This window comes from Mirounga leonina, unplaced genomic scaffold, assembly GCF_011800145.1.
Source record: "Mirounga leonina isolate KUSES-001 unplaced genomic scaffold, KU_Mleo_1.0 Mir_168, whole genome shotgun sequence".
NCBI classification, from domain to species: Eukaryota; Metazoa; Chordata; class Mammalia; order Carnivora; family Phocidae; genus Mirounga; species Mirounga leonina.
In genome coordinates this window covers 31,651,855-31,674,625 of record NW_023270426.1, presented here as the reverse complement: position 1 = coordinate 31,674,625, position 22,771 = coordinate 31,651,855, and the positions used below count along the sequence as shown (strand labels likewise).

Below are 22,771 nucleotides of genomic sequence, written 5' to 3'. Positions count from 1 at the left end.
AAATATTTAGAAGATGGAAAAGAAAACATGTTTAAGTATATATTAAGTCATTTATTTCACTGTATTTCATTTCTAAATGATCTGAAGGGAGAATCATGAGGATTAAAGAGGCTTGTGTTTATATTTATGGTCCTGAAATTAGTTACTTTATTATGAATGAAGAATTTTTTAGGAATCAAAATATGTCATAAATCTTTTTCAATAAAGGCTAATTAAGAATCAGAGAACTTTGGAGGGTATGAGTCTTTACTGTCCTTGATGAACAGTTCACATAAACTTATAGTTCTGATTGAATCTTTATTTATATACTTTTGTTACAAAAATTTCTTTCTCAATGCAGTGGATCCTATTGCCTTTCTTGCCAGGTAATTGGAAAAGTAGAAAAAACTACTCATGTGTGTTTCATCCTATCCTTTCCTCCCTCCAGGACTTTATTTCTATAGTTATCCCTTCTTTCTCCTTAATCATGTACCATCAAATATTTCCTTTACTGAACTATTCCTACCAGATAAAAATCTATCTCTCAGTCTTAAAACAAAAACTCAGATAACTCCACATTCCCCGCTAGCTATTGCTTCCCTTTAAAGAAAAATTCTTTGAAAGAGTTGTCTATTCTCACTCTTCCTACTTCTCCTTCCATTTTGCCTTGAACTCGTGTTTGCTAGGCTTTTGCCCCAGTCACTCCACTGATATCCAGTAACTCCATCTTGGTCAAATCCAGTGACCAGTTCTCACGTCTCTTCCTGTTCAACTTATCAGCAGCATGAGCACATTTGGTCACTCCTTCCATCTTGAAACATTTTCTGAACTTCTAAAACCCTATTTCCTCTTTTTTTTTCCTTTTTTTAATTAACATAATCTTGATGAAGTTTTTTATCTTGATGAAGTCCCAATAGTTCATTTTTGCCCTTGCTTCCCTTGCCTTTCGTGATGTTTCTAGGAAGAAGTTGCTGGAGTTGAGGTTGAAGAGGTTGCTGCCTGTGTTCTCCTTTAGGATTTTGATGGACTCCTGTCTCACATTTAGGTCTTTCAACCATTTTGAGTCTATTTTGTGTGTGGTGTAAGGAAATGGGCCAGTTTCATTCTTCTGCATGTGGCTGTCTGATTTTCACAACACCATTTGTTGAAGAGACTGTCCTTTTTCCATTGGACATTGTTTCCTGCTTTGTCGAAGATTAGTTGACTATAGAGTTGAGGGTCCATTTCTGGGCTCTCTGTTCTGTTCCATTGATCTATGTGTCTGTTTTTGTGCCAGAACCATACTGTCTTGATGATTTCAGCTTTGTAATCCAGCTTGAAGTCCGGAATTGTGAAACCACCAGCTTTGCTTTTCTTTTTCAACATTCCTCTGGCTATTCAGGGTCTTTTCTGGTTCCATACAAATTTTAGGATCATTTGTTCCATTTCTTTGAAAAAAGTGGATGGTATTTTGATAGGGATTGCATTAAATGTGTAGATTGCTCTAGGTAGCATAGTCATTTTCACAATATTTGTTCTTCCAATCCATGAGCATGGGACGCTTTTCCATTTCTTTGTGTTTTCCTCAGTTTCTTTCATAAGTATTCTATAGTTTTCTGAGTGCAGAATCTTTGCTTCTGGTTAGATTTGTTCCTAGGTATCTTCTGGTTTTGGGTACAATTGTAAATGGGATCGACTCCTTAATTTCTCTTTCTTCTGTCTTGCTGGCGTATAGAAATGCAACTGATTTCTGTGCATTGATTTTATATCCTGCCACTTTACTGAATTCCTGTATGAGTTCTAGCAGTTTTGGGGTGGAGTCTTTTGGGTTTTCCACATAAAGTATCATCTGCAAAAAGTGAGAGTTTCACTTCTTTGCCGATTTGGATGCCTTTTATTTCTTTTTGTTGTCTGATTGCTGTGGCTAGGACTTCTAATACTATGTTGAATAGCAGTGGTGATAGTGGACATCCCTGCCGTGTTCCTGACCTTAGGGGAAAAGTTCTCAGTTTTTCCCCATTGAGAATGATACTCACTGTGGGTTTTTCATAGATGGCTTTTATGATATTGAGGTATGTGCCCTCTATCCCTACACTGTGAAGAGTTAATCAAGAAAGGATGCTGTGCTTTTTTTTTTTTAAGATTTTATTTATTTATTTGAAAGAGAGAGAATGAGAGACAGAGAGCACGAGAGGGAGGAGGGTCAGAGGGAGAAGCAGACTCCCCGCTGAGCAGGGAGCCTGATGCAGGACTCGATCCCCTGACTCCAGGATCATGACCTGAGCCAAAGGCAGTCGCTTAACCAACTGAGCCACCCAGGCGCCCAAGGATGCTGTGCTTTGTCAAATGCTTTTTCTGCATCTATTGAGAGGATCGTATGGTTCTTGTTCTTTCTTTTATTAATGCATTGTATCACATTGTTTGATTTGTGCATGTTGAACCAACCTTGCAGCCCAGGAATAAATCCCACTTGGTCGTGGTGAATAATCCTTTTAATGTACTGTTGTATCCTATTGGCTAGTATTTTGGTGAGAATTTTTGCATCCATGTTCATCAGAGATATTGGTCTGTAGTTCTCCTTTTTGATGGAGTCTTTGTAAAACCCATTTTCTCTTGATTCTTCTACATGACTACTTTCTCACATTCCTGACCAGTTAGTTATGGAGTTATGTAGGGTTTTATTCAAACTACTTTTCTCTCTACCTTTATTCCCTAAGTAATATCATGTAGTCACCTGGCTTTATATATTGTCGATATGGTGACTAGTCCCAGTTTTGTATCTCTAGGCCAGATCTCTCCACTGAGATCCATCCTTATCTACCTGCCCCTTCTACATCTCCACTTGGACATCCACTAGGTATTTCAAACTTATATTTATGAAAACCAAATATTTGTTTCCATCCTCATCCACTCCCATCCCACCAACCTGCTTAATCTGCTCTTCTCCCAGGTCTCTCTCTCTCAGAAAGTGGTAGCTCCAATTTTCCACGTGCTCAGGCCCCACATTTTAGAATCATACTTGATTGGTTTTTTCCCCCACCTTCCATATCTGCAAAGCATGTCAGCTATACTTTTTTTTTTTTTTAAGATTTTATTTATTTAACAGAGAGAGAGACACAGCGAGAGAGGGAACACAAGCAGGGGAGTGGGAGAGGGAGAAGCAGGCTTCTGCTGAGCAGGGAGCCCGATGCGGGGCTCGATCCCAGGACCCTGGGATCATGACCTGAGCCGACGGCAGACGCTTAATGACTGAGCCACCCAGGCACCCCAAAGCATGTCAGCTGTACTTTTAAAATAAATTGAGAATCTGACTACTTTTTACTATTTCCACCAGAAAGAATTAGTCAAGCTGCTAATCTTCCACCTGGATGATTATAGTAGCCTCTTAACTAGTCTCACCATTTCCACTCCTCCTCCCCCTCTGTAGTTTGTTCCATACCCAGCAACCAGAGTGAGGTTTTTAAAACACCACCTTCAAAAGCCTGGTTTCCCATCTCATTCATCTCATTCAGAATAAAACAAGCCTCTGGGTGCCTGGGTGGTTCAGTTGGTTAAGCGTCTGCCTTTGACTTAGGTCATGATCTCAGAGTCCTGGGATTGAGCCCAGTGTTGGGCTCCCTGCTGAGCGGGGAGTCTGCTTCTCCCTCAGCCTGCCACTCCCCCTTGCTTGTGCTTGCTTTCTTTATTATTATTTTTTTTTTAGATTTTATTTATTTATTCATGAGAGACAGAGAGAGAGAGAGAGAGAGAGGCAGAGGGAGAAGCAGGCTCCCAAGGAGCAGGGAGCCCGATGCGGGACTCGATCCCAGGACGCTGGGATCATGACCTGAGCCGAAGGCAGACGCTTAACCATCTGAGCCACCCAGGCGCCCTTGTGCTCGCTTTCTTTCTCTCAAATAAATAAATAAAAATCTTTAAATAAATAAATAAAGCAAGCCTCTGTCATAGTCCACAGGTGCTATATGATCTGACTCCTGGCATCCTGTCTGCCACATTCCCTGTTACTTTTCCACTTAGTCCACTCCAGCCACACTGTTTCCCTGCTGTTCCACAAGAATGGCAAGCACACTCCTAGCTCAGAATTCTTGCACTAACTTTTACCTATACATGAAATGCCCTTGTCTTTTCTTAGGTATCCACATGGTTATTATCATTAGAGAGGCCTTCCCTGGCTTCCCGCCCACTCCCACTTCATAATGGCTTATTTTTCTTTAGAGCTCTCATCACTACCAGATCTTATATGCAAGTATCCTTGGTTATCTAAATCTATTAAGTTCCTAATTCTAATAATGAGTTGAAATATTAAGGGATATCTATTATTCTAATCTATTTGGTTCTTGAGTTTCAGATAGAAAGTAGCAGAAGTTAAGAAAACAAAGGACTTTGTAAAAATGTTTCTTAGTCTATTTGGTTCTTGAATTCAAGAGTGAAAGTTCAGTTGGTAAGGAATACCTGTATTTTTTTTAACTTGTGTATCTGTCGTCCTTAACAAGAATGTTTTAGCTCAGGCGCCTGGGTGGCTCAGTCATTGGGCATCTGCCTTCGGCTCAAGTCATGATCCCAGGATCGAGTCCCACATCGGGCTCCCTCCTCGGTGGGAAGCCTGCTCTCCCTCTCCCACTCCCACTGCTTGTGTTCCTGCTCTCGCTGTCTCTGTCTCTGTCAAATAAATAAATAAAATCTTAAAAAAAAAAAAAAAGTTTTAGCTCCTGAGAAAAGGGATGTTCTTTGTTTTTGCTTTCTGTACTTCTGTATTACTCTTGTATCCCCAAGGCCTATAATAATTCCGAGGGCATAGTGAGTAGTCCGTAAACAATGTTGAATTAATAAAGGTGTTTATCCCTACTCCCTCCTGAATCTCATTAAAGCAGTAGTGAAGAGGGGCACCTGGGTGGCTCAGTCGTTAAGCATTTGCCTTCAGCTCAGGTCATGATCCCAGGATCCTGGGATCGGGCACCCTGCTCAGCGGGAAGCCTGCTTCTCCCTCTCCTGCTCCCCCTGCTTGTGTTCCCCTCTCTCGTTGTGTCTCTCTCTGTCAAATAAATAAATAAAAATCTTTAATAAAAAAAAAGCAATAGTGAAGAAATAAATGTAAAAACAAACACAAAGAGACTATAGATGAGACAACAGCAGACAAGAGACAGCAGTAGATTGTTATACTGGAAAACTGGTAGATGGTTAGACTGACAGCAAAGCAGACAAAGCTGAAATTTAAGTACCTGTAGAGAGGGATTCCATCACAAAGGAGAACATTTTGAGCTATACATTGAAACCCTAAGTATTTAGAGGCATTTGGGTCCCTCCGAAAACAAGAGTAAGGAAAAGAGCTTAAAATGGGGAGAATTCTTTGCAAGTTTACATCAGGAATAGGTAGATAGTTAGATTATAAACCCTTTTTCCCCCTCAACTTAGCCAAGTGATGGAAGAAACTGAGTTAGGCTCAGAAGTCAGATTCTCCACATACAACAAAGGGTGGGAAAAAGGCTTTAGTCTGAAAATAGAGACTAAGTGAAAGTGTTATGCTGAGTGGTAAGACTCTCCTCTCTCCCTGTATCCTTCCAATTCTCTTTTCTTTACTCTTTGGCTCCCAGAATGCTGACAGCATAGGCTAACAGAGGATTCTCCTCTGGAGAAACTGACAAGTCCAAGAGAAAAGACCTAGAGTCTTGGACATTTGGGTTCTACCAAAGAAGTGGCAGGTACTTTGCTTGTATCAGACCATTTAGATGTTTACTAAGTATGCATTTTTTTGTGCTTCAATATAAAGCACCAAAGCATATGTGCTTCGATATAAAAAAAAAATAGGCAAAGATCACTAGATTTTTGTGGAAAGCCTCTTACATGAAAACAAAACTCAGTCAGGGGGGAAGACCTTGAAAGGAAAAGAGAATAAGAGGGAATAAGAATAAGAAAACTTGCAAAAAATTACTGTCTCAAAATGACAAAAGAAAGTGATATATCCATGAAACAGTATTTGGGTGCCAAGGAAGGAAAGAAGGAGGGAGGTTGGTCTTAGAAACCAAAAATATAATAAAAATTAAGAATACAAAGAAAATTTGGAAGATAAAGCCAACTTCCCAAAAAGTAGATTAGGAATCCTGGATGGATGGAAGAAAGGAGGGAGGGAGGGAGGAAAGAAGGAAGGAAGGAAGAAAGAATAGAAAAAAGGTAAGAAAATTAAAGCATTAATCCGGGTAGCCTAATAACTAAAAATAGTTCCATGGAATAGAGAGAAAATGAAGGGGTGGGGGAGGAAATTGCCAAAGAAATAATTTAAGAGGTTTCCTGCTAACCAAAGAACATGAGTTTCTAGAGATACAAGTCCCTAAAATCCATACTGAAGCATATCATCGCAAGATTTCAGAACACCATGGATAAAGAGAAGACCCTGAAAGCTTCTAGGGATGAAGAACAAGTTTACACAAAAGGTCTGGAGTCAGAATAGTCTCAGGCTTTTTAACAACTCCTAAAACTAGAAGACAGAAGAAGTGTCATGAAGGTCTCAGGATAAGTTATTTTAACTTAAAATTCTAAATCCCGGGCACCTGGGTGGCTCAGTTGGTTAAGCGACTGCCTTCAGCTCAGGTCATGATCCTGGAGTCCCGGGATCGAGTCCCGCATCAGGCTCCCTGCTCGGCAGGGAGTCTGCTTCTCCCTCTGACCCTCCTCCCTCTCATGCTCTCTGTCTCTCATTCTCTCTCTCTCAAATAAATAAATAAAATCTTAAAAAAATAAAAAGTAAAAATAAAATAAAATAAAATAAAATTCTAAATCCCACCATACCCTAACTCAAGTGTTAGAGTACAATAGATATTTTCAGAAGGTAAAGTCTCACAAAATTTTACCTTCCATGTACTCTTTCTCACAAAAAAAACCCCACAAAAAACCCTGCAGAATGTGTTCCACCAAAAAGCAGTAAATCACAGAATCCTGAGAGTAGTGGTGAAGGGCTATCCTAGGAAACAGCTGTGCAGCAGGCCTAGCAAGCAACCTGCCCAGATCACAGCAGCAGACAGAGGGCCCCAGGAGGCATTTTTTCAAAAGGAAAATGAAATGGAAAAGATTATTTGATGTGTTGTATAGAGTAGGTTTTTTTTTTTTTTAAGATTTTATTTATTTATTTGACAGAGACACAGCGAGAGAGGGAACACAAGCAGGGGGAGTGGGAGAGGGAGAAGCAGGCTTCCCGCGGAGCAGGGAGCTCGATGTGGGGCTTGATCCCAGGACCCTGCGATCATGACCTGAGCTGAAGGCAGATGCTTAATGACTGAGCCACCCAAGCGCCCCATGTATAGAGTAGATTTTTACCATTCTTTTGGAGAGTTTGGGGAAAAATTAGTGTTGAGACAGGCAGCCAAAAAGAAAATACCTCCAAATCTCTGTAAACCTCCATAAAAACAGGCCAACAAAAGTATTTTTATATAAGAAAATATAATGATAATACATTTCTTGGCTTAACTGTGAATAATACAAAATAATCATCAAAATTAAAACACTGAATATTTATTTTTACAAAACCAAAATTAGAATTAAGATTATATTGGGGGGATAGGGGATGGAAAAATGTGAGCGGTGGTAGTAACATAAAAGGTCAATGGATTATGTCTAAAATTTTTAAAATAAAAGAAAAGGAATATAAGCATATTAAATAAGATAGATTATAAATTTAAAGTGTGCTGAATAGTTATAAGAGGTATAATTACCTCTAGGAAACAGGCTTCAGTATGGGAGGTATGAAGCAAGAGAATGCTGTTTTTTGGTGGAAGCCCTGTAATACTTTTTAACAATTAGTACACATTTAGGACTACATTTTTAAAATGAAAAACTGTTAAATGCTTTGAATCTGGTTTCAGAAAGACTTCAGACACTGATCTCCAAGGATTATGCAGTGATTTGCCATTTGTTAGCAGCATTGTGTTCATCTGCAACCAGAAAAAATAATTTTCTAACCACATATGCTTTAAATAGTTTTGTTATTAACTTTCCATTAGGAGCAGACTACATTCTACCATGCACTCACTGATACTTAATAATGCCTCCAAATATAATGGAATTTCTGTTTTCATATTTTTTTACATGTAAGCCCTATCATTTTGAACTTTTTATTGAGGCATAACATACACATATAAAAGTGCACAACTCTTAAGTATACAGTTTGATTTTCACAATGTACCAGATACCCAGAACCAGAGCAAAAACTAGCACTCTAGAAGTTCCTCTCATTATGCCTACCAGCTGCTGTCTCCCTGCAAAGTTAACCACTGTTCTAACTTCTAACCCCAAAAGTTGGTTTTGTCTGTGTTTTGTTTTGTTTTGTTTTTAAGTCATGTAAAAGAAATATAGAACATATGTTCTTTAGTGTCTGGCTTCTTCCAGTCAACATTAAATTGTGATATTGATCCATGTAGTTGTGTACATTTGTAGTTCATTCTCATTGGTATTTCATTGTATAACTATACCCATATACCCATTGTTATTATTACCATTACCATTATTATTATGCATTTGACCGTAGCAGCTCCATTATGAACCCTACTTTTAGGCAGGGAATTATAGGACTATTTTTCCTCTACCCTACTGATGTCCTGGAGTCATCTTTATCTTCTTGTTTGTTCAAGAATTTGTTTATCTTTTGCTGTTCAAGGACGTTTGTCTCCAGTTGTTTAGTATTATGTTTATTGCTGTACTCTATTCTTATACATATTTAGGGTGAAAATATGACAGCTTTCTCTTGAGTATAAACCTAAGAGTGTATTTGCAAGGTCAAAGGGTATGTGTATATTCTGCTTTGGTTGATATTGCCAAATGGCATTCCAAAATGGTTGTATACTTTAAATGGGTCAAGTGCATATGAATTATATCTCACTGAAACTGTTGAAAAGAATCTCAGGTTTTTAAGAAAATTACTCAGTGGGGCTCCTGGGTGGCTCAGTCGTTAAGCGTCTGCCTTCGATTCAGGTCATGATCCCAGGGTCCTGGGATTGAGCCCCGCATCGGGCTCCCTGCTAGGCAGGGAGCCTGCTTCTCCCTCTCCTTCTACTGCTCCCCATGCTTGTGCTCTCTCTCTCTCTGTCAAATAAAGAAATAAAATCTTTAGGGCGCCTGGGTGGCTCAGATGGTTAAGCATCTGCTTTCGGCTGAGGTCATGATCCCGGGGTCCTGGGATTGAGTCCTGCATCGGGCTCCCTGCTCAGCGGGGAGCCTGCTTCTCTCTGCCTCTGCCTCTCTCTCTCTCTCTCTCCCTGTCTCTCATGAATAAATAAATAAAATCCTTAAAAAAAAAAAAGAAAATCTTTAAAAAAAATAAAAAAGAAAATTACTCAAAAAGAGTTTTTGTTGGTTAATTGGAAAAAGCCAGATATTTACTCATTCTAATTTGACAAGTTAAAAACAACACTGGTATCACCAGCCATGGTTAGAAAAGGATCGATTAACAAATTGCTTCAGAAAGCATTTAGAGGTAATAGAAGTTGATTGCTCTGAAAGACAGGAAGGATAGCTATACTGAAGGGAGCTTATTGAAAACTGAAAGATCTTAGCAAAAAGCAAAGTCATTCTGAAGAACAGTTTAAAATAGAATTTTGACCACTTAAATGGCTGAAGTCCTTTATTCTGAATATAAAGGAATACCTCTGATTATGTGCTATACATTATCAAAAAGAGATGTGGCTCACTACCCTCCAGGATCTTACAGTTGAGCAGTAAGATCAATTTGTGAATTACCGATCATAATGTAGAGATAAATCTAAGAGACAATAATCTAGGGGGATTGCATGCAAATAAAAATTAGAAATCAGAGAAGGTTTCTAAGGACCTAAAGGAGTTCTTTAAATGAAGAATTGGTGGAAGGGATCTATGCCAGGTCATTAGAACAACATGTTTAAGCAACAGTTAAGGCCTGAGATAACACAACCCATTTAGGAAATTACAAGAATCTGGGTTGCTGGAGTGAAAGAATACTAGTTGAGAAGTGATTGGCGATAAGGATAAAGAGGCCAAGTCCCAGTCATGAAGAGCCTTCTCTTTTAAGCTAAAAACAACTTTAGTGGCACTGAAACACTCCTTCCCCTTTATTTAAGGCTGGCTGAAGTAGGAGATAGTTCTCTATGACTCCAGGACATCAGTAGGGTAGAGGAAAAATAGTCCTATAATTCCCTGCCTAAAAGTAGGGTTCATAATGGAGCTGCTACGGTCAAATGCATAATAATAATGGTAATGGTAATAATAACAATAATAATATAATAAATTGAGGTCAGAGGTGCTATAGCCTCATTTATGCATTCTCTCTGCACCAACAGAATATGTAGAAAAGCAGTGTTAATGAAAATACTGTCAGAACGTGAATGTGCTAAAGCACATAAAACTGAGGTAATAATTGAGAGGTGGTTGTGGCTGATCCAGTTTGTATATTTTGGGCTCCTTTAACATAAATGAATTGACCATGTATGTCTGGGTTTATTTCTGGGCACTGTCTTCTGTTCCAGTGATCTCTGTGTCTCTTTTTTTGCCAGTACCATACTGTTTTGATTACAATAGCTTTGTACTGTAGTTTGAAATCCGGGATTGGGCTATCTTCAGTCTTGCTCTTCCTCAAGACTGCTTTGGCTTTCAGGGTCTTTTGTGATGCTATACACATTTTAGGATTGTTTGTTCTATTTCTTTGAAAAATGCCATTGGAATTTTAATAGGGATTGCATTGAATTGCTTTGGGTAGCATGGACATTTTAACTGTAATAATTCTTCAAACATGGACATGGAATATCTTTCCATTTATTTGTGTCATCTTCAGTTTCTTTCATTACTGTCTTATAGTTTTCACCTTACAGGTCTTTCACCTCTTTGGTTAAAATTGATTCTTAAGTACTTTATTCTTTCCGATACTATTGTAAATGGAATTGTTTTCTTAATTTCTCTTTCTAATGGTTCATTGTTAGTGTATAGAAGTGCAACAGATTTTTGCATATTGATTTTGTATCCTGAAACTACTGAATTTATTTATTAGTTGTAACAGTTGTTTTTTTTTTTAAAGATTTTATTTATTTGATAGAGACATAGTGAGAGAGGGAACACAAGCAAGGGGAGTGGGAGAGGGAGAAGCAGGCTTCCCGCGGAGCAGGGAGCCCGATGTGGGGCTCGATCCCAGGACCCTGGGATCATGACCTGAGCTGAAGGCAGACGCTTAACAACTGAGCCACCCAGGCGCCCCAGTTGTAAGTTTTTTGGTGGAGTCTTTAGAGTTTTCTATATATAATGTCATCTGCAAATGGAGACAGTTTTACTTCTTCCTTTCCGATTTGGGGGCCTTTTATTTCTTTTTGTTGATTAATTGCTTTGGCTAGGATTTCTAGTACTGTGTTGAATAAGAATGGTGAGAGTGGGCATCCTGTCTCTCATTCCTGATCTTGGAGGAAAAGCTTTCAGCTTTTCACTGTTGAGTACTATGTTGGCCATGGCCTTTATTATGTTGATGTACATTCCCTCCATACCCAGTTTAGAGTTTTTATCATAAATGGATATTGAAGTTTGTGAAATGCTTTTTCTGCATCCATTGAGCTGATCATATGATTTTTATCCCTTGTTTTATTAATGTGGTCTATCATGTTGATTGATTTGTGGATGTTGAACTGTCCTTGTATCCCTAGAATTAATCCCACTTAATCATGGTATAGAATTCAGTTTGCTAATGTTTTGTTGAGGATTTTTGCATCTATGTTCATCAGGGATATTGCCCTGTAATTTTCTTTTTTTGTAGTGTCCTTGCCTTAATTTGATATCAGGATCAGGGTAATACTGGCCTCATAAAGTGAGTTTGGAAGTGTTCCCTCCTCTTTTATTTTTTTGGAAGAGTTTAAAAGGGATTAGTATTAGTTCATCTTCATATGTTTGCTAGAAATCACCAGTGAAGATATCTGGTCCTGCCTGGACTTTTCTTTATTGGGAGATTTTTTATTACTGATTCAATCTCCTCACTAGAAATTGGTCGGTTCATATTTTCCATTTATGATTCAGTCTTGGTAGTTTGTATGTTTCTAGTAATGTATCTATCTCTTGGTGTCTAAGTCCAATTTGTTGGTGTCCAGTTTGTTGGTGTATAAGTGTTTACAGTCGTCTCTTATAAATCTTTGTATTTCTGTGCTATCAGTTGTGATGTCTCCCCTTTCATTTATAATTTTTTCATTTGAGTCCTCTCTCTTTTTTCTTGTTTAATCTAGCTAAAGGTTTATCTGTTTTGTTTATCTTTTCAAAAAAATACCTTAGTTTTATTCATCTTTTCTATTGTCTTTTTAGTCTCTATTTCACTTATTTCTGCTCTCATCTTTGTTATTTCATTTCTTCTACTTTAGGTTAATTTGTTCTTTTTTTCTCATTATTACTTGAGGTATAAAGTTGGTTTTTTTCTTTAAGATTTATTTATGTGTTTTCGAGAGAGTGAGCGAACGAGCATGAGCTCAAGCGGGGGAAGGGTCAGAGGAAGCGGGAGAATCCTCAAGCAGACCCCCCACTTAGTGCAGAGCCTAACATGGAGCTCAGTCCCAGGAACCTGAAATCATAACCTGAGCCAAAATCAAGAGTCAGACACTTAACCACCTGAGTCACCCAGGCATCTAGTTAGGTTGTTTATTTGAGATCTTTTTTGTTTCTTAATGTGGATGTTTATCACCATAAACTGACCTCATAGAACTGTTTTTGCTTCATCCTTTAAGTTTTGGTAAGTTGTATCCATTTTCATTTGTCTCAACATCTTGATTTCTCTTTTGATTCCTTCTTTGGCTCATTGGTTGTTCAGTAACATGTTACTTCATCTCCACATATTTGTGAATTTTCCAGTTTTTTTTTTTCTGTAATTGATTTCTAGTTTCAAACCATCATGGTTGGAAAAGATGTTTGGTATGATTTCAGTTCTTTTAAATTTGTTGAGACATACTTTGTGGGCTAACATGTGATGTATCCTGGAGATGTTCCATGTGCACTTGAGAAGAATGTGTATTCTGTTATTGGATGGAATATTTTGTAAATGTCTATCAAGTACATCTGGTGTAATGTGTCATTTAAGTTCAATGTTCCCTTATTGATTTTCTGTCTGGATGATCTATTTATTGTTAAACATGGTATATTGAAGCCTTCTACTATTATTATATTGCTGTCTATTTCTCCCATCAGATCTGTTCATATTTGCTTTATGTACTTAGGTGCTCCTATGTTGGGAGCATAAATATTTGCAAATGTTTGATGAGTTGATCCCTTTATTATTATATAATGACCTTTTTTGTCTCTTGATACAGTCTTTGGTTTAAAGTCTATTTTTTTGGATATACATATAGCCCTGCTTTCTTTTGTTTTACATTTGCATGAAATATCTTTTCCCGGCCCTTCACTCTGAGTCTATGTGTGTCCTTAAAGCTGAAGTGAGTCTCTTGTAGGCAACATCTGGTTGAGTCTTGTTATTTTATCCATTCAGCTACTCTTTTTCTTTTGGTTGGAGAATTTAGTCCATTTACATTTAAAATAATTTTTGATATATACAGTGGCTAACTGAACATAATATTAAAAAAAAATACTCCTTCTAGAAAGTCATCCCAAGGAAATCATCCTGGATGTGCACAAGAAAAAAATAAATAAAATAAAGTAATTATTGATAGGTATGGACTTAATACTGTCATTTTATTAATTGATTTCTGGTTGTTTTGTAATTCCTTTTTTCCTTTCATTCTCTTTTGCTCTCTTCCTTTGTGATTTGATGACTTTGAATTCTTACTAAAGAGTTTTTCAGTTATTGTTCTGCAAAGAATACAGTCGTGTAAATAATAATTTTATCATATTTCCAAAAATGGTACCTCTCTTACTATTATATAAATATAATTCTGATTATTGATCTGAAGTGATCAATGTATCCTTATATGCCCAGTGTATTAAGAGTTGGTTTTGGCAGTGGGGCTCTGGCTGGCTCAGTCAGTAGAGAGTGCAACTCTTGATCTCGAAGTAAGTTCAAGCCCCACATTAGTTGTAGAGATTACTTAAAAATAAAGTTGTTTTAAAATTTTTATTTTTTTAAACAGAAGTGGGAGTTGCCCCCACATTTTATTTTATTGCTTAGATGTAAAAAAGAGTTAAAAGATTATAGACAGAAAAGGGGAAATTTTTCCTGAGAAAAATTTTTTTATTTTATTTTATTTTTTTTAGAGAGAGCATGTGTACATGGGTGGGAGGGGTGGGTGCAGTGGGAGAGGGAGAGAGGCTCCATGCCCAGTGCAGAGCCCACCACGGGGCTCGATCTCACAACCCTGAGATCATGAGCTGAGCCAAAACCAAGAGTCAGACATTTAACTGAGTGAGCCACCCAGGCACCCCAGAAAAATAGACTTTGAATTGCTTCTGCAAGTGAAAATTTAGATGAAAGCTAAGAGACCAACAAAAACTTAATGGAAAACTAAAGTATATAATTTTTAAACTCTTATATCCTGATTTATTTCAGAGCCAGTGCTTGCTTCTTAGTTGTTCTTATTTCCTTTCCTAAATACTATTGCAAAAATCAGTGGACTTTCTTTTCTTTTTATAACTAAGGAATGCCTTGAGACAGGTTGTTCTTCACTTTTGCCACCTACTTTGCCTAGATATAGCACTGTAAATCTTGGTCTTATTCTACATAAAAGCAGTTTTTCATTTTTGTGTTAGCAAACCTCAAAGACAGAAATTGGCAGTACTTTTGAAATATTTATTATTTTATTGTTCTTATTTCATATTAACTTTGAATTTATTATAGAAAATTTAGAGATAATCACTATTTAAACTTTTGTGATTATTCCTCCAATCCTTTTTCTTAGCATACCTGTGTATATATATACACACACAAACTTTTAAAAATAAATGTAAAATCATACTATACATGCTATTTGAGTCGTTAACATTTGCCATAGCATAAAACCTTTCTTTAGAACATAATTCTTAAGTACTATATACCACAGAGCAATTATATCCTAGTTTAAGCATTCCCCTCTGTGTAGACATTTGTTATTTCTGTATTTTTAAGCAGTGCCTTTTACATTAGCCCTTGAAAAATGTTAAATAACCAGTTCTCCCTTTTTCTGATTCCTTTTCTAAAGGTGTTTTTCTGGCAAATTCAGGTATTAGAAGAGGAAGACCTTCAGAGTTCTAACTTGGAAACCTGCCGTGCCACACACTCGTTGTGTGACCTCAAACAGCATTAACTGATGTGAAATACCCTCACAGAGTAGTCATTTCTTAATTCCTTTTCTTTCCCTTTTCCAGTACTTTGCTCAAGTATAATGCCAGCCTTGAGGAACTTTGTAAAGACATTTTAATATTCTTATTCCCTGGATAAGGCAGAGGCAACTAATTTTTGGCAGTCAACTTTTGGCTACTAACATTCGTTTTCTGGCTGTCAGTTTTAATGTATTGTGGTTTTTTTTTTTTTTTTTTTCCACTCTCTTTTTCTCCTAGAGATAAGATTTCAGTTTCCACAGCTGACTGGAGTGCTTACCCTTGCTTTCTTTATTCATAATTGTATTATTACACTCTTGAAGAACAACAAGAACCAAGAAAACAACGTGAGTAATCGTCAGAGGAATTGAATTTTGTTATTGGATCTTAATTCTTAAATTTAAACCATAGAAGTAATAAGCAAACTTTTTCTGTAAAGGTTTAGATGGTAAATATTTTAGGCTTTGTGGGCCTTATGGTCTTTGTTATAACTACCTAACTCTGCTTCTGTGTCATGAAAGGAACCATAAAGAGTATTTGAACAAATGGATGGTGGCTATGTTTCAAGAAAACTTTATTTACAAAAACAGACAGCAAGCCAGCTTTCATCATGGACCATAGTTTGTCAACCCCTGCTATAGAGTAATCACTAAAAAAATGAAGAGGCATAGCTAATAGCCAACAGTGGTGATACAATCTTTTTAAAATACCCAGGTTATCTAAAAGATTAAAAAAAAGAAAAAAAGAATAAAAAGAAAAACAAAGACTAGATGGGACAAACTGAAAACAAATAGCAAGATAATAGATTTAAACCCAATCATATTGATGATAACTTTAAATATAAATGGTCTAAATGCTGCAATTAAAAGATATCAAAGTGATTAAAAAACAAAACCTGACTACAGTTGACCCTTGAACAAGATGGGGGTTAAGGGTGCTGACTACCTCATCCCCCACTGCCGCAGTCATAAATTCATGTATAACTTTCCCCCAGAGCTTAACTCCTAATAGCCCACTGTTGACTGGAAGCTTTAATGATAACATAAACAGTTGATTAATACATATTTTGCATTTTTTATATATTATATGCTATATTCTTATAAAGTAAGCTAGAGAAAGGAAAATGTTACTAAGAAAATCATAAGAAAGAGAATGCATTTATAGTACTGTACTGTATCTGTTGGAGAAAATCTGCATTTAAGTGGGCCTGCACATTTCAAACCGATGTTGTTCAAAGGTCAGCTGTATACTTGAAATATAAAGATATACCATGCAGACACTAAACATAAGACAGGTAGAGTGGCTGTTTTAGTATCAGACAAAGTCGACTTCAGAATGAGGAGTATTAACAGAAATAAAGAGCAACAGTACATAATGATCTTTAGGGATCAATCCCTCAAGAAGACATAATAATCATAAATATATATGCACACAGGGACAGAGCTTCCAAATAAATGAAGCAGCAGCTGTCAAAACAGAAAGGAGAAGTAGACAAATTCAACTATTATAATTGGAGATTTCATTACCCCTCCTTTAATCATTGATGGAATAGAAAATAAATAAGGATATAGAAAACCAAAATAATATCAACCTACTTGATCTAATTAACATTTATAAAAGTCTTCTCTCAAGTAACAGGTGAATGCACATTCTTTTCAAATGCTTATGGAACATATACCAAGATAGACCATAGGCTGGGAAATTGAATAAATCTCAATAAATTTAAAAGGATTGAAATCATACCAAGTATGTTCTTTGACCACAGTGAAGTAAATTTAAAAATCACTAATGAAGAAATTTGGAAGATTGACAAATACATGGAAATTAAATAGCCTCCTAAATAAGCAATGCGTCAAAGAAAAAATCACAAGAAAAATTGGGAAATACTTTGAGATTACTAAAAATGACACAACATAGCAAAACTTATGGGATGCAGCTAAAGCAGTGCTTGAAGGGAAATTTTATAGCTGTAAACACCTACACTAAAAAAGAAGAAAGATCTCAAATCAATAGCCTAACCTTCTACCTTAAGATACTAGAGAAAGAAGAGTGAACTGAACCCAAAGCAGGCAGAAGTTAACCAGTTACTTGTGGCCTTGTCTGCAGATTTTGAAATCAGTTTGATGGCTTCTAACCATGTAAACAAAAATCATGGTGAAGCTCTAATAGAGGTCTATACAATTGTTACTGAAATACAAAGAAGAGTTCACTGTGCCTGGGGATTCTGAGAAGACTTCAAGTAATGTGTGGCAGAGTCATTATGAAGGCAAAAGTCCTTCTAAGGAGAAGGAAGTTAGCTCAAATTAGGGCAAGAATATAAATCAAACTCTACCATTTTCATGTTTACTCTTACATAGTAACACATCTGGCATATTACCTGTGAATGGAGTTAGAATTAGGTTAATCTGGATTTTCCAAACTCTCTAACTTGGTGACCTTCAGATTTTTCAGATGTAAAAATAGCATTATTTGATACCTACATCTCAGGGTTTTAATCACAATTAAACATTATAAAACAGGAAAGGTATTTAACATGCTGTGGTGTATAGTAGCAGCTTGAAATTTTTTGTTTCTATATCCCTCTTACCTTCTCTCCTTACATTTAGACTATGGATCTCTCACCCAACAGGAAAAAATATTTTCCCCTTCAGATTCTTTCCAGTGCCTTAAAACTTATTTTGCAATAAGAACATATTAACTGTTCTCCAAGATTTCTTCCTATAATGCTAATAATGGATCCCCGGAAAAATACGTAATGAACCATGTCAATTCTTATCTTTTCTCTCATCACTGCACTAGATTTTAATTTTATTTTTCAATTTTATTTTTTTACAGATTTTATTTCTTTGAGAGAGAGAGAGCACGAGCAGGGGGAGGGGCAGAGACAGAGAAGCAGGCAGAAATGCAGGTGGAGAAGCAGGCTCCCACTGAGCAGGGAGCCCTACAACACGGGGCTCAATCCCAGGACCTTGAGATCATGACCTGAGCCAAAGCCAGACGCTTAACACACTGAGCCACTCAGGCGCCCCTAGATTTAGTTTTTATCTGGAAATGTTTAGTCTTATTATACTTATACTTTTGTCATAAACAGTTTTAAATCTTCTGAGGGAATAGGAAGAAAGTCTTGTTTATCCTAAGTAAGCATTTGGAACTTTGGGATGTAAGGGGAAAATGAGCATATACTTTTAAAGCTCTGTACTTTTAAATCCCTTCCTCCTCCTTCACAAGTTCCCTCACTCATTGTCACTTGAACAAAGCTACCTACACGAAGTTTTAGGAAGTTTAGAAAGATAGTGGAAAATACCTGTTTCGTCTTCACAGGAAATAATGTATATGTCATTAATAATGTATTCCTTGGTGCCATCTAAATCACCTGTCTGCACTAATCAACTTTTCTCTTAGGCCACCTTAGACCAAGTTACGTATCGGATCATTCTATCCATAATAAGGCTCTGCTTCTCAAACTTTACCACTAAAGTCTCCTAATGACAGAGAATACCTCATATACCCGGGAATCTGTAGGTGAAGAACACAATTTCATTCAAGTCTCATATTTCATCTTAAGCATGCATGCACATTTTTACTGTACTCTGAATTAGTTTGTCTTAGTAGAAAAGTCTTAAAATAATGAGTTAAATGACAGGCAAACCTCACTTTACACAGTTCCTATATGCATGACTTTCAGTTACTGTGGTTTAGTTAAATTACCTCAGTCCCCCAACAACATGGTTCAAATTCCAATTACCACAGGATTTGAAATTTGAGTACTTACATAAAGTAATAGCTACCTGCCCTTCAATTCACAAATCACCACATAAAGAACAGACATATATCATGATCTGTTACCAATCACATCACGTCTTTCAAAGTCTCATTGATTGGTCACTACACATCTGTCATTCACTTTACACACAGAGTGCCAAGTGGACAGTTAAGTTGTCTCCTTCTTACCTGGTGGTAAATCCACATAATATTTTACAAAATGGGAAATCGAGAGAGAAAATTGACAAAGGTGAAAGTGCAATAATGAAATAAAAAGTGAAAATGCTGGAAATGAAATTTGAATGAAACATAAATGAAATCATGGAAGAAACCTCTGCTTGTGGAAAGGTAGACATTCAAGAGACTCTGAATGTGCAGCCAGAGAAATCTGGGGACCTGGGGAAGGTCAACTTATCAACATGAATGAGGAAAGTGGTTGTGATGAGAAGAATGAAGTTGTCCCCAGGAAGTGGCACTATCAGAAAACTTCACATTGAAAGAATTCTGAGAAATACTTCACAGCTTTGAAGGCACAATGGATGAAGTGATGGAAGGTAATGCAAACTTAGAAGAAAGGAATATGACAGTTCACTAAGGCATGGAAAAGATGCTTGCTCTGTATTGTAATTATACCATGAGAAGGAAGAAACAATTCAAAGTGCCCTTGGTAAGTTTTTACAAATTAAAAAAACCACTTTAATTCTCAATGTTTCTGATGTTTTAAAATAATCTATTAGGGCACCTAGGTGGCTCAGTCGGTTAAGTGTCTGCCTTCGGCTCAGGTCATGATCCCAGAGTCCTGGGATTGAGTCCCACACCGGCTCCCTGCTCAGGGGCGGGGGGGGGGGGGGTCTACTTCTCACTCTCCCTCTCACCCTTACCCCTGCTCATACTCTTGCTTGCTCTCTCTCTCTCTTTCAAATAAATAAATAAATAAACTTAAAAAAAATAAAATAGTATATTAAATAAATAGTACTTTTGCTATTGTTTTCATTTCCTTATACATTTGTAACCAACAGTGAGTGTTTTTAATGTTTCGACAAAAATTGTTAAAGGTCATGGAACAATTTTTCTCACAGATTATTATGATCATATCACACTTTTTTAACAAATGATAATTTATTGAAATAGTTGGTGTAAATATCTACAGTAGTGACTTCAACCATTCGATACTGATGGAAGTAATATGCTTAATAATCTCTGAAGGACTGTGCAAGTCAGTGAGTGGCTTGTGATTCCTTGTCAAGAACTGACTTTGGAAAATCTTAGGAATCGTAATACCTTCAGCCCAAGGAGTTTAAATCGCATAGTGATTCTCAGAGTCTTGGTGGGCATCCAAACTCATTCTTTTACTTTGATATTCTTTTCCTGTGTGCCTCTGATGAAGTCAGCACAGATTCTCCAGGGCATTTACATTCAGTGAATCCCCACTTCGGGCTTTGCGGGAGTCTTTCTGGTATCTGTAAGCCATGGCTGCAGTGCACAGCTTTCTGACCGACTTGTTCCTGGGTGAGAGCAAACAGCAGTGAGGCAGGAGCAGGTGGACCCCAGCTGTGCTGCAGCTGCCACCACATCTTCCTCAAAGAGGTGTCCAGGCAGTTGTAGTGTCAGACTGCTATGAAAAAAGAAGACGGCCTCTCCTTAACTTTGTGCTTCCTAAAACTCTTAAGTAGAATCGCTTTTCTGGAAGTTCATACCAGTGTATCTGGAGATGTGCATTCCGCAGTGAGAGAAGCTCAGGACTGCATGGAGAGATAGACATTTCAGTTTATGGTCTTCCAAGGATTGCAGGGAGATTCTCTGCCTTTCTTACTAGAACACTCAATGGGCCTTGAAATCTGTTTTTTTATGTGTACACACCATAAAATGCATTCCTGTTTCTGCTCCCTTTTGGGACTAGCACTTTGTAGAACTAGTATGTGAGATTCAGCTGATAAAATTTAACTCAACTTTTGGCTTTTGTGGGAAACATTTTTTAAAAAGAAGCTTAAAAGTTTAAGTGGATGATGGTTTCTTATTGTCTTAATTGAAACCACGGTATGAAGTATAGTCTAGCTTTCAAAAAATCAGTTAGACTTCATGTTAACTTCTTAAAACATTAGTAAATACTAATGATAAAGCTAGCATTTTGTAATGTAAAGCTAACACTTCGTGCCAACAAAATTCTAAACACTTTAAATATATGTAAATACATAAACTCTCCTTTTGATTGTACTGAAATTGGCTTATATACTTGCATAAATTAAGCTAAATGGGTACTATATTCTAAGAAAAAAATTGTCATTTGGTTTATTTAATGATTATACTTTTCAGCAGGTTTCAGTAAGTAATTTGACTCATAGAAGTCCTGTTGATATATATTTCCTTGAGATTTAAGTCAGAAAATGTGAAGCTGGCATGCTTGGGTGACTCAGTTGGTTAAATGCCTGCCTTCGGCTCAGGTCATGATCCCAGGGTCCCAGGATTGAGCCCCGTGTCAGGCTCCTTGCTCAGCGGGGAGCCTGCTTATCCTTCTGCCTTTTGCTCACTCACTCTCTCTTTCTCTCTGACAAATAAATAAAATCTTTAAAAAAAAAAAAATGTGAAGCTTGTCAGGGACTCTGAATTGTTAATGTTGTGTTAGTCATTCAGAGCTCAGTAAACAAAGGCTTAAAAGTAGAGAAGACAAAAGAATAAAAAGGCCTCACTTCCTTCTATATAAACTGCAGTTGGACTTGGATCTAAAGACATTTGTGAAGGAGGAAAATAATGTGGCTCCTCAACAGGTGTAATGATCAGATTTTACAGCTTTGTTAAGTTCGGCTTAATTTCATCGTTTTTTTGTTTTGTTTTTTTTCACTAAACATAGTTGTTTTGTGTGTGTGCGTGTGTCACTAAATGGGATATAATTTCTATTCCTTAGTAAGGTATACCTTACCAAAAGAAAAAAAATAGTTGTAGATTTGAAGATCATCCAACTCATTCTTTATCGTCAGAATATATAGTCTCTGTAAACATCTAGGAAATGATCCTAGATATGTGGACTAACCTCTTGGTATTTCCTCATCATGTTTGAATTAGAACCTATACAGTGCTTTTTTTGTTTTGTTTTGCCTGTCTTTATTTAGTTTCACACCATGCTAATTCTTTAAAAACATTTGCAGTGCCTTATATCTCAATTTGTTATTTACTTTTTGCTTCTTCATATGAATCTGTGTAGTTTACTTAACTATACATCGTCAGAGGTTTTTATGTAAATGTGCAGGATAGCTCTGTGTGGTCAGTTTCTGTCTGTCGTTTTTGTTAGTAAATGCTCCATTGCATAGTATTTTCACTATGAACGGTATGTGGAACAAATCATAAACTATATTCGAGAAGCAGAATGTGCTTCCAGCACCACTTGTGCCCACCCCCGATAAAGCTAGTCCTCATTCTGAGGTGGCATTCTTCCCGTCACCCTGCCCCCTGTTGCTCATTCATAAGGCAGAGTAGATTACCTAATTAATGTGTAGGATTCATTTGTCACCTGTGCCTCTTTTTAAATATATTTTTTACTTTGAGACTCGTTGTCTAAAAGATGGCTTTTTTCCTCCCTTTTCCATTAAACGGGCTTTTAAGAGGCTGTATCTCCAGGCCTAGTACAGTGATGGCTTGTGTTCAAGCCAGAGAATAGCAAAACCCACATGTGTGCATGGTATTCATAGGTGGCATGTTTCCCAGGATCATGCTAACCCTCAGCTGCTTTCATATTAAAACATCTTTTCTGTTCATTAGAGTAGTTTCAGATGAAAACAGATACGCAACTCTTGACCTAGTTGCATTGAGTGTATATTTAGACTACTGTAAAATAGAA

At 37.1% G+C, this 22,771-nt stretch overlaps 1 protein-coding gene across 2 annotated transcripts in view; it reads left to right on the top strand.

Moving 5' to 3' along the window:
* Positions 1-22,771, top strand: part of SLC38A9 (solute carrier family 38 member 9) — a 91,019-nt gene that overhangs the window by 54,765 nt on the left and 13,483 nt on the right. For both annotated transcript variants that reach the window (XM_035014439.1, XM_035014440.1), the window contains one exon: positions 15,418-15,524. In XM_035014439.1, the coding sequence (XP_034870330.1) occupies positions 15,418-15,524 (107 nt within the window). The remainder of the gene's footprint in view (positions 1-15,417; positions 15,525-22,771) is intronic.